This window comes from Monomorium pharaonis, chromosome 1 (assembly GCF_013373865.1).
Source record: "Monomorium pharaonis isolate MP-MQ-018 chromosome 1, ASM1337386v2, whole genome shotgun sequence".
Classification (NCBI taxonomy): Eukaryota; Metazoa; Arthropoda; class Insecta; order Hymenoptera; family Formicidae; genus Monomorium; species Monomorium pharaonis.
The window spans coordinates 29314582-29327921 of record NC_050467.1 but is presented as its reverse complement, the minus strand read 5'-3'; the positions used below and the strand labels follow the sequence as shown (position 1 = coordinate 29327921).

General features: G+C 43.6%; 1 protein-coding gene across 1 annotated transcript; it reads right to left on the bottom strand.

Moving 5' to 3' along the window:
* Positions 1–11869: 11869 nt before the first annotated feature.
* Positions 11870–12862, bottom strand: LOC105840988. Its single transcript, XM_012688080.1, has one exon. The coding sequence runs from the start codon at positions 12860–12862 to the stop codon at positions 11870–11872; it is 993 nt and encodes a 330-aa protein (XP_012543534.1).
* Positions 12863–13340: the final 478 nt, after the last annotated feature.

Below are 13340 nucleotides of genomic sequence, written 5' to 3'. Positions count from 1 at the left end.
AGAAAGAGAGCCCTCACTCGCGGGACAGGAGTCCAGCAACGAACGCGCTTTCCCCCGTAAGCAGGAAGCTAAAACCACCGCCTTCTCCGATTCACTCCAACGATTCGCGTTCGCGATGAGCGAAAATTGTGTCAAAAATTCGCGTAATGGAGACGTTCCATCGAAAGTGTCCGGTTTTAATTTAATACAGACAGGCGCCCGCATGTCCCCCCACGCCTCCATACTCGCACCGCTCTCACGCAACGCGCCCCCCACGTTCCCGGCCGAACGAATATTATCGGAGAGACTTAGCTGGTTCTCCGTCGCTCAGGAAGACTACAGCCGTCAAAGTGCCTCTACGAACTCCCGCTGCTGCTGCGCCTGCTCCTCTCGCATCCACCGGAATTCCTCTAAAAGAAGCAGGAATTCTGGCGCCGCTGCTCCTGAAGGAGGCACGGGAGTCTCGACGCGCCTCTCTCCCGTCTCTCGCTCGAAATCCCGTGCGTCCACTCTGTCTCCCTCCGCAGCGGCAGAAGCGTGGAATCGAGTCACCACAGGGGAACGAGGGATGGACATCTTCGAATTCTCCGCTCTTTCTCGTCTTTTCACTCCGCACACTTATCACTTGAATCCGCGCGCGCTTCACAGGATCCGACGAACGGATCCCGGACGAGTCCCCAAAATTGTAACGCGCGCGCTCGCGGAAAAGGAATAAGACACACTCTCTTTAACTGAAAGAAACGAACAGCTTTATTGCAATTAACACAAAGCGTCTTTACAAGCTCGAGGTCGCTCTCAGACTGTTTTATTCCTTGTTTATTCCCGTTGCCCCGGCTCTTGACAGCTGACCGCCGCCGCCGATCGATATTCCCGATCCGACAGCTGACTCGCGATCGCAGAGTATACCGGGTAGCGCACGTAACAATATAATTGTATAATTCTATGTTGAGTATAATTTTGCAAACCTGTTCTTTTGAGACCGTGTTTTTCACTAACATATTTGTCAGTTTTGGTTACTTTGTAGGTATTGGATCGGATGTTTCACACGAAGATGCTCTTTTAGGTTTTGCTTCTTTCTTTTGTAAAGCTTTTTTTAATAAAGCTGGATGTTTTCTCTGCATTAGAAAAAGAAAAATATATATATAGACATTATTAAGTTATTAATAAATAAAATGTCACAATAAACATGTGAGACATTATCTAGCTATCATTCCTAAATAAGATTTCAACCATGTATGTCATTAGAATATTATAATAGCAATTATTTATATACTTTTGTATATCAATTATGTTAGTTTATAAATCATTGCTTTATCAGATTTTATTAATAAATAATTATTGCTATATCTTGAATAAATATTATATTATACGTTCCTACAACGTGTTATTTAATTATAAAAATTGTTTTGTATTATTAGAATTTAGAATAAAAAACACGATTAAGACACGAGAAACGACTAAAAATTTTAAAAGAACAAAGAACATATACTTAGCAACTAGCAACATTATTTAATTAGACTTTTGGAGTAAATAATACACTGATTGCTTTCCAGTAAGTGAGACAAGTCGACACAAGAGCTTTGTCTTTGTCGCTCACTGAATATCACGCAAAAACAGAATGATTCCTGTGTCGACTTGTCTCTTGCTGGAAAGCAACCTTTGTAAATTTCTATATTATTATCTTAAAAAGATACTTGCCTTAATATGCGTATAAAAATTTCCGGTAGCATTCAATGCACCATTATACTTATGTCCACATACCGTACATTCAGCACTTATTTTTGTCGAATTTACATTCGTATCCTCAGAAACATTGGAATTATTGGAAATTATTTTAAATAACTCTCCATCTAAGATTCCAGGAGTTATAGACATTTTTTGTAATTAATTTGCAATGTTTTTAACAATTATTAGATTATAAACAACTTTCAATATGTTGCGTTGTTTATAAAGATGGCATTACATGTGCTTTCTAGCAAGCGACACAGCTGACACAAGGTGCGTTCCACTTGGCGCTCGTGTCGCTGGCGGCTAGAGACCCTGAAAGGGGAGACTGGCATATCAGTGTGTCTCACTCACGCTAGTGGACACTATTACACTATGGCTGTGTTTCAAAATTGCTGTCAGTACTGAAAATCTATATGAATAGTGTACGTAACACAAACTATAAATTCTCAGTACTGACAGCAATTTTGAAACACAGCCTATATCTTGCTGGAAAGCACACCTAATTACCTACGTCCATAACCATAGACTAGATAGTCAAAATATTTAGTTATTTTATACATAAATGCTATTTGCGCAAATTTAAATAAAGCTACCGACAGTATTAGCAAATCAATAATGACCATAAAAAAAAACATTTTTTTCCCACTAAAGACAAAAAGTACGTGAAAATGTATTTGTTGTGAGTGCATCACACTCACATACGGCATGTTGCAAGTGATAGAAGGTGTCAAATGACGCCTCGCACACGGACATCGCCCGGCCTACATACCGGGCGTCGCACCGGGAAATGCACCTGGTTTAAGCAATAACACCCAAAATCATCTGATTTTGGGGTGGAATCGGCGTAGCCAGCACTCGCTGGCTAAGCACGTACACTGTCCAAAGGCCAGTGACCGCGGAAATACCTTCCCCGGTCATACGCCCAAAAACGGTGTATATAAACACCGAGGTACAACATATTTGAAAATGTATCTGAAAATATATCTGAAAAGCAGTTCAGATACTGTTTTGTATCTAGATACAGATACAAATACTCCAATTCAAATGTATCTCAGATACAGGTTCAGATACACAAAATGTATCTCTATAAATGTATCTAGATACATGTATAGAGATACTACCCAACACTGTATATACATATATAATATATGTATATACATATATTGTGGCGAGTCAGGACTAAACGCTCCTGACAGTACGCCACCACAATACGTTATTAACAAAACAGGACCACGCGCCCTTTGACAGTAGGCTGCCACAGAGGCACAGTAAGAAATTCGAGATCCTACTTTCCAAAAACGCGGTACGCGCGTTCACCACTAGAGGCCCTCCTTACTCAGGAGTAAAGTAACAGTTACCAGCCTTTATAAGGAGCAGCGGTGAACCGGAGAGTCACTCTTTGCGCTCTGAAGCAGTCGTTTTAAGAGCGGAAAACATTACGCTTTACCGCCAGTTCAGATACCACGGCGACTACTCTGGAGGAAGCCAAGACGCTGCAGTGGAGACTCCGGGCTCTCACATTGTCACCGGTTCGGAACACGCGGCCACCTCGTGTATTGCTGTCCGAAGGAGATCGGAGGATCTGGAGGTACACTTTCCCACGGTACCAGCTGCCGGACCTACTGGAGAACCTCGCCAGGGACAGCTGCAGTATCGTCACGCAGACGGACACCACAGACTTCTGCAGGGGAGATCGAGCGACACAGACGGCCCTTGGAACCACTACCACGTGCGGAACGCAGACCAACCGCAGTAGTCGGGCCGGCAAACCGAAACGGAAGAAAGCCAAACAACGGGAACTATCTAAGAAGAGACCATCCCGGGCAAAAACAGGGTTTGCATCTAGATACAAACATCGTGTCGAGGAGACTGCAGCTACGCCGTCCAAGAACGAGACCGACAGCAACAACAACGAGGAGCCAGCGTAACGGGTTACAATAACCAAACCGCCAATACGGTGGAGGCCTAAGGCCTAAAGCCTTTTCCACAAACGGCCCTTGTCAGGGCCACTTGAATATACGAAAACAGAATATGTTGTATATATGTACATAGTGTATATTAAAGATAAAATATAAATTTTGTTTCTAACTACGGCCTAGTTCACTGGCAAAAGACCTATCCCAGCGACAAGAGAACGAACACACCGGAACGAGCGAAGTTCCGCCACATATATTATAACCAGCATGTTTAGAAAAAATTCTGTAAATGAAAAAATAGAAAACAAGTAATTGATACAAGTTGTAGCTTGTAAAATTTGATAAAGGACTTTCTTATAAAATAAACACAAAAACCTATTATAATAAACACAAAAAATTTTTATGCCAACATTTACACTAAAATCGAATTTGAATGTCACTTCAGTATGTCTATTATAAACTATATATATTAAAATATTGAATATTTATACCTAGTGACATATGTATATTAAATAAATAAATATAAAAAACTAAATATACGTATACGCGTATGTGCATGTCACATTAAAAAAATTTGTTTCTTATATATATATGTATATATATAAATTAATCAATTAAATTTATAAAATTTATATTATTTATATTATAATAATTATATTAATTTATATTATAAATTATAATATAAGTTATATTATAAATTATATATTAAATTATATTAATTTATATTATAATAATTTATATATAAAAATAATTGCAGTAATTGTAAAAAATGTAAAACAACAGCAGTATATATACAGTGCAATAGATACGTTGTGCTTGTATTCGCGTCTGATAGATAATATTATTGTAATCATTTCTTGGTCCAAACAAATCTTGATGTATAATATCATTATTAAAAATTAAATATTTTCAATTCTACATAATTGCATGCTAATACGGAGTGTCAGACTTAAAATGCAAAGAATAAAGCTAGTATTATAATATTAGTGGTATTATTACATTTCGCGTTGATTTGCGTACGTGGGGTTCGTTTAAAACGTCGAAACGTTTGGTTACCGCGCAACGCGAGATTCGTCGCCGGTCATGGACCGCGCCGGGGCTGTGATGCGATTTCCCAGGCACGCTCACGCACACATTGGACTCCGTCTATCCGTGAGGCATGCGCGCTCGACTGCGATTGGCGTGAGCCGTCGCGCGATGGCTCACGCCGGTCGCCGATCAGCCGGGCGCACGTGTCTCACGGATAGATGAAGTCTAATGTGTAAGCGTGCCCGGGCTTGAAATCGCATTACAGTGCCGCGCCGGGGTGCGTGGAGGGGAGTGCTGGTATGCGAGGTTGTGCGAGCGTCTTGTTACTAGCCGCGTGGACACGAGAACGGAAAGATCGGAAGAATGAAACGAGAGACACGTAAAAGTAAGTAAAAATCGTTACGTACATTTGTTATAATAGTTTTTTTATTAATATTAAAATCAAATAAAGTAAAAAAGGCTAATCAACAATTAATTTGTATTTTTATTGCAGCGAAAAGCTTAGGCATGAAAACGGCGGCAGCGACGTCGGAACCACCAACGACGGCGACGACGTTGACGACGCCGATGATGACGATGTCGACGACGCCGATGACGACGATGTCGACGACGCCGATGACGACGATGTTGACGACGCTAATGACGACGAGGCCGACGATTGTGGATGCAGCAACAGAATTGTGGATGCAGCACACACTGCACCACTGTGTGTGCCTCAAATGATTTCGAGGCATACACAGTGCCCACAGTGGCATAATTTACAAGGCGAGATGAGCAAAGTAATATTTAGGATTCGCTGAAAAGAAACAGCCAGCGTGGCGCGGTCGACTTTCTCGAGTGTAGCGCAGCGGTTTTCTGCTCGTGTATGGGCTCCGTGCACAAACGGCCGGACCCTAAAATAATATATATCTATATATATTTATATAGGGTGTCCCGTATCTAATATAAAATAATGTTTGATATATGCACAAAGGGGTCATCCATATATTACGTAAGCAAGTTTTTAGTTATTTTTCCCCCTTTCCCCATGTCAGCAAATGTCAGAACTTCTAAGACCTTCACTCTAATTACGTAAGATTTTTACGTTTACTTGATATAAAGTCTAAAAATATTTTATTTGCTGATATTATTAACAATTTGTTTGGCGTTCTGATTTTGGTTTTCAACGCAATTGTATAGTTTTTTGAATTGAAAATAGAAAAAAAATTAATCTATCCCCACACGACACGGATGACTGTCGACTTATAGTTGACTTTTCGCAGTTGACTTAAATTCGACTTTTTAAGACGATTATAAGTCAATCATAAGTCGATTATTAGTCGACTTTCACTCTTGACTTCTTCAGTACAAATATTGTGAAAGAATAATATAAATGCAATAATATGAATACAATATTAGCAAAATTAATAGAACTTCTTATTTCACCTATTATAAATAATTTCTGTACTTTATGAAAAGCTATTTGCAAATATCGTTCATCGTTTTTTATCAGCAGCAGACATAAAAAATCTAACGTAAGGATATGTACGACCTCCCTCCCCCTATGTAAGCATTTGCCAGAATTTCATCCTCTCCCTTCCTCAAATATATTTACGTAATATATGGACAGTTCCAAAGAAGAAAATATAATATATAGTCAATAAATCTGAATTAATTGAAAAGATTAAAAATAAACTTATTATATTCATTCTGATTTATTTGGCAAATGAAGATATTTCAATACAAGGTTTTTTTAGTGACAAGAAGACATCAGCTAGTATATCGAGTATGGGGACGCCAATTTTTTTGGTGATTTTGGAAACTAAAAATATACGCATCTTGACGTTTTGTCGAATGCTCTGTACTTTTCCAGTTATAAATTTTTAAAAATATCTTCCGAATTTATTATAATTATATAATTCTTTATATATATTAGAGGTGATTTTTTATTCCCTCCAATTAAGAATAAATTGAAAAATTTTTTAATTTTTTATTTTATTTAATTAACGATCGGTTTATTATGATTCATAATAATTGTTCCTTAAAAATAATTCTAATGTATTGTACGAAATCTGTTTTTGATGCATAAACAATCTTTAGTATTTAACAACATTTAAAAAAGCGTGAATTTCCAATGAAAACAATTTGTATTATAGTGTAAACAACGAGAAATAGGAATAGATAACGCATTAACGTGCTCAAGCGACTTGCGATTTCTTCAATTTTTTTTTATCAGTGGTAAATAATTATTTTAAAATTTCCGCTTGTCAAAAAAATTTTTTATGCATTTCCGAAAATACATGAACAAGGATAAAACGATTAAAAAAAAGTCACTCTACCCTATTATGTAAAATGTATATATATAATATTGATTATATATATATATATTGTGACGTGGTAGCTCAGCTGCCACGGGTAGCAGCGTTCCTCCCCCGTCACAGGCTGCGAATTCGCGCCGTACGGGGAAAATAGGCGAGAGGCGAGAGGGAATCTCCATGGGGAACCGCGACAGACCTAGCGAGCGTAGTATTAATTTCTTATATTTTTGATTTCGTTGCGCGGCGGCCGTCTTGTGATGGAATGCGGCGAGAGAGCGAGAGAGGAGGAGAGAGAGCGACGACGATGCGGGGAAGAAGGAAGGACGCCACCGGTGCCCGGGAGAGACGAGCACGCGGCCCGCACGGGAACTCGGCGTGGCCCGGGAAAGCCACGGCCGGAGCCTAAAGCGGCGGTGCCCGCCAACACCACGACGGAACGTCCCGGAGGACTGTGGAGGAGCCCGGATGGGATCAAACGTATCGAGGAAGGCGTCGAGTCCTCTCGCAGGGAGCGGAGGTCTCCGCGAGCGCTGCCCCGGCTCGGGAAGTGGCCCGGCAGGAGAAAGAAAAATATCGCGGGGGCCTGCGAGGCCCCCGGAAGGATTACGGCGCGCACGTCCCTGCGTACGCAGGACTGCGTGCCTTGCAGCAATTGGGTCGCGGCGCGGAAACAATGCGCATGACTGGACGGGGGGTCGCGGCGTCGATTCGGGATCGACCGCGATCCACCCCGCTTTTGCGTGCGAGCGGTCTAGGCTTACGGTTGCGGGTCGTGTCTCGAGAGACAAAAATTATCGGTGTGGCGCGTGCTGGGCCATTGCGAGAGCCAGAGGACGAGCCGAGAGACGAGGGAGGACGCCTTGGACGTTATCGGTGAGGTGGCCAGCCCAGATAACTTAGCGGTGAGCGGTTACCGGCCGGCGAGGTGTTCCCGGGCCCGTTCTGCATCCGTTTTTGTGTTGGTGCGTGATTCGCGTGGGCCGCAGGGCGGTCATACGTTTGTATCAGTAATTGGGGATATATCGGATGCAAGCGGGCGGGACGCCGAAGCGCCGAGCCACGGGGAGGACGATTGTGAGGACGCGTGGGTTCCGTCGGAGATTCCCCTCGACCGTGTACGCCGCAAAGCCCTCGCGCGAGCGAGTATCGCGTCGCGAGTAGCGGGTGGACGGGACTTCCGGTTTCGCGACGGCGTGTAGTGCGGTAGCGGCCGGCGATTATTGTGTGACCCCCGCGAGACACACGGTCGCGTTCTCTAGTTGCCGGGAGTGTCGGCACGTTCGAACGTCCGAAATTCATGTGCGCGGAAGATTCCATCGTCTGTCCTTGTCGGCCGCGTGCCTACCGCGGGAGCTTCCCGCGTATCGTTAGCGTTTCTGTTTGGTTTGATTCGCGCCGGGGCGCCGCCTTGTCGGAACGCCGCCTGCCGCGTCCCGTGATATTATTGTTTCTGTCTGATTATTCATTTTAATAAAGTTCGTTACTTGTTACGTTCGGAGTCTATTTTTTTGGTGTGTCGTCCGCCACTTTGTGTTACCGCATTCGCCTGCTCTTTTACGATCTGCCCCGCCCCTCTGCGGTTAGGCAGAGCTGGTCGAGATTGTCGCGCGAGGACCGAGGACCCCTTGGCGTAACGATTTTCGCGAATTGCCGCGTCGTCAAGCGCGTCTGGCGCCCAACAATTCTCGTGATAACGTGTGGCCGAGATTCGAGCGCGACAAGCACGGCATCGGGGGTACCGGTTACCCTGTCGGTCTCGCCGCTTTTTGCTCGCGGCTTTCCCGGTCAGGAAAAGTCGTGACAATATATATATATAAATTATGATACAATTACATGCAAATATACAAAATAACATTGTTTCAATTTGCTACTTTTGAAAAAATTTAATTGTTTCAATTAATTATTTGAATAAATTATAATAAAAAATTTTATTAATAGTAATACATTTTTAAAATATAATTAATTTAAATAATTAAAATTTTTTCAAAACTATCAAGCTGAAACAATGTTATTCTGTACATTGTGTGAATCACAATTTCAATATATATATTTTTAATATAATTTGTAACGAGCCGTTCCTCCGCCACGTTAAGGCATATAGATACGAGGCCGTTACCCTCCTACCTCGTGTAGTCCCCTCCGCTTATCTCGGGCTCCCCGCACATCTTCGCTCCTCTTGTCACCAAACGGGGGCTATAAAAGCCCTCCGCTGGTGATAAAAAATCAGATCTCCCCGGTCTAGCGTACTGAGCCGACCGATCCACTCAGCGAATTGAGCTGAGTATCCAGAGCACGCACTGAGTGCCGAACATAACCGCAAACCCGGCTTCCTTCACTAGCGCGCATTGAGCGCTTCCTCGCGCCACGCTGTGAGTGGCAAAACACCGCCCCGCTCGACACCCGGATCCCGGTACGCGTATTGAGCTACCGATCCCGACCGCACACGGGGACCCCGTACTGAGGGGAAACCGCCGACGCGGAGGATCATCCACGCGGGATGATCCTCGACGATAATAACAGCTGATCGTCGAACAGCTGATCACCGTGGCTGTCGAGCCGAGCTCCGCGCCGTACCGCGCAGTTGCGCACCGCCGCGACCAATCGTGACGTCGCACCGACCAACTCAGCAAATGCGAACGCCGCACCGTACCGCGCAGCCGCGACCGTAACGCCGCAGCCAATCCGGCTCCGCGACCGACACGAACGCCGCCACACATTACACCGCCGCGATTACACCGCCACGAGCATTGTAATCCGTAAGACCGGCCGCTAACGCCGATCGACGCACCGACCGATACACGGGCCGTACGCCCGCCGCAGCCAATCCGACGCCGAATAATCAACGCGCACATGCGCTCCGCGACACACGTCGCCATAACCAATCACCCGCGACTCGCATAGCGAGATCTTAGTTGTAAGTTGTCAGAGTAGGGACTTTGTATATATTAGCTAGGATATATATTAGAATAAATACTATTGTCAAACATATACCGCTTGCCTTCGTCATTCATTCAACCAGCCCGCCGCCCGAACCCTGAATTAACCGCGGCTATCCGTAGCCCATCACAATTGAAAATTCACGGTTACAAATTAAACAATGAAACAAAACAGATATTTTCAGAAATATAACTAGAAAAGTACAGAGCATTCGACAAAACGTCAAGATGCGTATATTTTTTGTTTGGTATCTATAATTAGCATCCCGATTCCCAATATGCTAAATGCGATGTCTTCCTGTGAGTAAAAAAATTCTTGTATTAAAGTACTTTTATTTGTAAACCAATTCAAAATAAATAGCTAGTTTGTTTTCAATTTTTTCAATTAATATGTGTTTATTGACTGTATATTCTTATATGCTTGTGTACATATCAAGCATAATTTTTTAATTATCAATAAAATAATTATAGATATCTTTATATAAAATATATATTATATAGATCTAGTAATATACATAATCTTACTTTCAGAAATTAAAACAAAAGGAGCATCGCGACGTGCAAAAGCAACGTCGCAAGAATAAATGGCACGCAGCCACGAGATACACGCCAGCCGCGCCGGTGGGATATGCGTCGGCATCAAGCGCATCCGCGGAATACGCACCGGCGCCAGCCGCACCACTGGCAGGATACACTGGAACCCTGCGTTAGCGTACTCCGCGTTAACGGAAACTATCCCCTCCATATGCACTCGGCCCACATGAGTAGCATGTGTGGGGGATAGCAATGAGCAATGCAGTCGCGTATTTCACGGAGTGGCAGTGAAACCAAGCAATAGGAGATAACCTCGCGTTAGCGGACCAAAGCCTCGAGCAGTCCGCTAACGCGGGGTTCCAGTGTATGTACCGGCGCCAACCGCGCCACCGGCAGGATACGTATCGGCGCCAGCCGTGCCACTGGCAGGATACGTACCGGCGCCAGCCGCGCCACTGGCAGGATACGTACCGGCGCCAGCCGGATATTATCCGAAATAAAAAACTTCCGATAGCTTTTGATCATTCGCTGCGGTATGCCGAATCGTGACGTTAGAGGCGAGCAATGACACGCTGAGAATTCTTGCGTGTTATTTCCAAATAGATATTTGGATGAAACAACACTTCAGATCGCTTTATCACACTTACAAAATTGTTCGAAGACGATCCTTTGTATCGTCGAAAACTCTCCTTTCAGAGAGTTACCGTGTTTTCGGATAAATGGGTAAGGATTATAATAAATGTACACTGAATTTAGAGCCAAAGGAATTAAACCCTTTATTCGGCTGTGGGGAAAAACCTTGCGGCATAAAAACCCCAGATAACGTATCGAAGTTTACAGTAAGTATGGAAAGACCATATGACACAATCGAAATATTTTTGAGTAAAACGAATAATTGTTTTAGTTTTCGCAATTGTATAATCGAATGAATTTCGGGGCCCCGAACACGTGTAATCGAATAGCTTTCGCTTTAGATGAATACGCCTACGTGGAAATATTCCACGTATGGGCAGAAGTCCCGTGTGAGACGCCTCGCTCGCGTTTTTGAATTGAAATAATGGGATTAGAACGATAGATTAAATCGCGCGTGAAAAGATGGCTAAATTTCGCACTATGAGGTTTGAGAGAGATGCACTCGCGTTCGCGTCTACTGAAAAAGTGAAGTTAAGTGAGTTAGCGATCTTCTATTTATACTATTCGGCGATGCTCTCGGTCCGCCAATCAATCGTCGCGATTTTCCGAAAACTCTCGGGATTGGTCGCAGCTCGCGGCCGGTCTACGACCGTCCGCGAGACGCTGGTACGTGCCGGCTGCGCCAATAGGAAGATCTCGGGCGCTCGGTATTCCGCCGCCAAATTTAAGATGACAGATAATGTTTCTGTTCCGACGATACGTTGATAATTCGCGGAACATCTTCCCCCCTTGGGAGTGTTACGACCAATAACTCCTTTTAACGTTCGGCGAGCAAGGTGTCATACGCATTTATAATCAAAGATCGCTTTGTAAATGACAAATCAATTTCGCATTGCGTTGAAATGTTCCTTGAGCTGTTTTGACTGTGACGACTTGGGTCACGCTGTCGTCTCCAAAGTGGACCTTCACTATTCGTCCTAGTGGCACCGCATGATTGATTTTTGTCGATTATGATGACGGTCATACCTGGCTGCAATTCGGCGTCGGAATTAATCCACTTTTGCATCTCGTTCAAGTATTCGACATGCCATCGTCGCCAAAAATTTTGACGTGTCTTATTTATCAATTGCCACGAAGTTAAACGATTCTCTACAACAGACGTATAATTATCTTCCGGCAGCATTGTGAGGAGTCGTCCCACCAAAAGGTGAGCCGATGTCAATGCCACTGGATCGTTGGGATTCGTGGATATGCGACATAATGGTCGTGAATTTAAGATTGCTTCAATCTCTATTGCCAAGGTATTCAGTTCTTCGTATGTAAACAAAAGATCGCCTACGAATCGATATCGCTTTAAGTGATGTTTAAACGACTTAATCGCTGCCTCCCATATGCCTCCGAAGTGCGGAGAGAGAGGGGGGTTGAAATGCCAAGAAATTCTTTTTGAAGTAGCAAATTCGTCAACTTGAGTTTGAAAATCGTCAGATTGAATTAATGCATATAGTTCGCGTAATTGATTGTTCGCGCCTATGAAATTCGTCTCGTTGTCTGAATATATGTGGACTGGAATTGCTCGTCGTCCTATAAACCGTTTTAGGGCGGCGAGGAACGCTTCTGTCGAGAGATCACTAACGATTTCGATGTGTACGGCCTTTATTGACATGCAAACAAACACGCAGCCATACACCTTCACGCGACCTCGATTCCGTTGTTTTCTTTCCTTCACGAACATGGGTCCGAAAAAATCAACGCCCGTATGATGAAATGGATTATCGTGATCATCGACTCTAGACTTTGGTAAATTGGCCATCTTGTAATTCACTGGCGATGCTCGAAATCTTATGCAACGCGTGCAATGTCTAACGATCTTACGTACTTCATTTTTGCCGTCAAGGAGCCAAAAACGATGTCGAACGTTGTAAAGAGTGAATTGGATACCTGAGTGAAGATTTCTTTCGTGAATCTCGCGAATGATTAAATCCGTAACATGGTGATGTGAAGGTAGTAGTATCGGATGTTTTTGTGAAAGAGGAATGTTCGCGTTCTGTAGTCGACCCCAACGCGGAGCAAACCTAATTCATCGATTATCGGATTTAATGAAGCTAACCGCGTCCCCTTTACCTCTCTTGAACTCGAAATACGACTAATTTCGTTTGCGAATCGCACACCTTGTACCGTCAGTAGGATTCGAATTTCGGCTTCGTTTATCTCCTGTACGGAGAGCGCGCCTTTACTCCTATTCGATGGCAACATTCGTAAACAATACGCAATGGTCCGAATCATCCGCG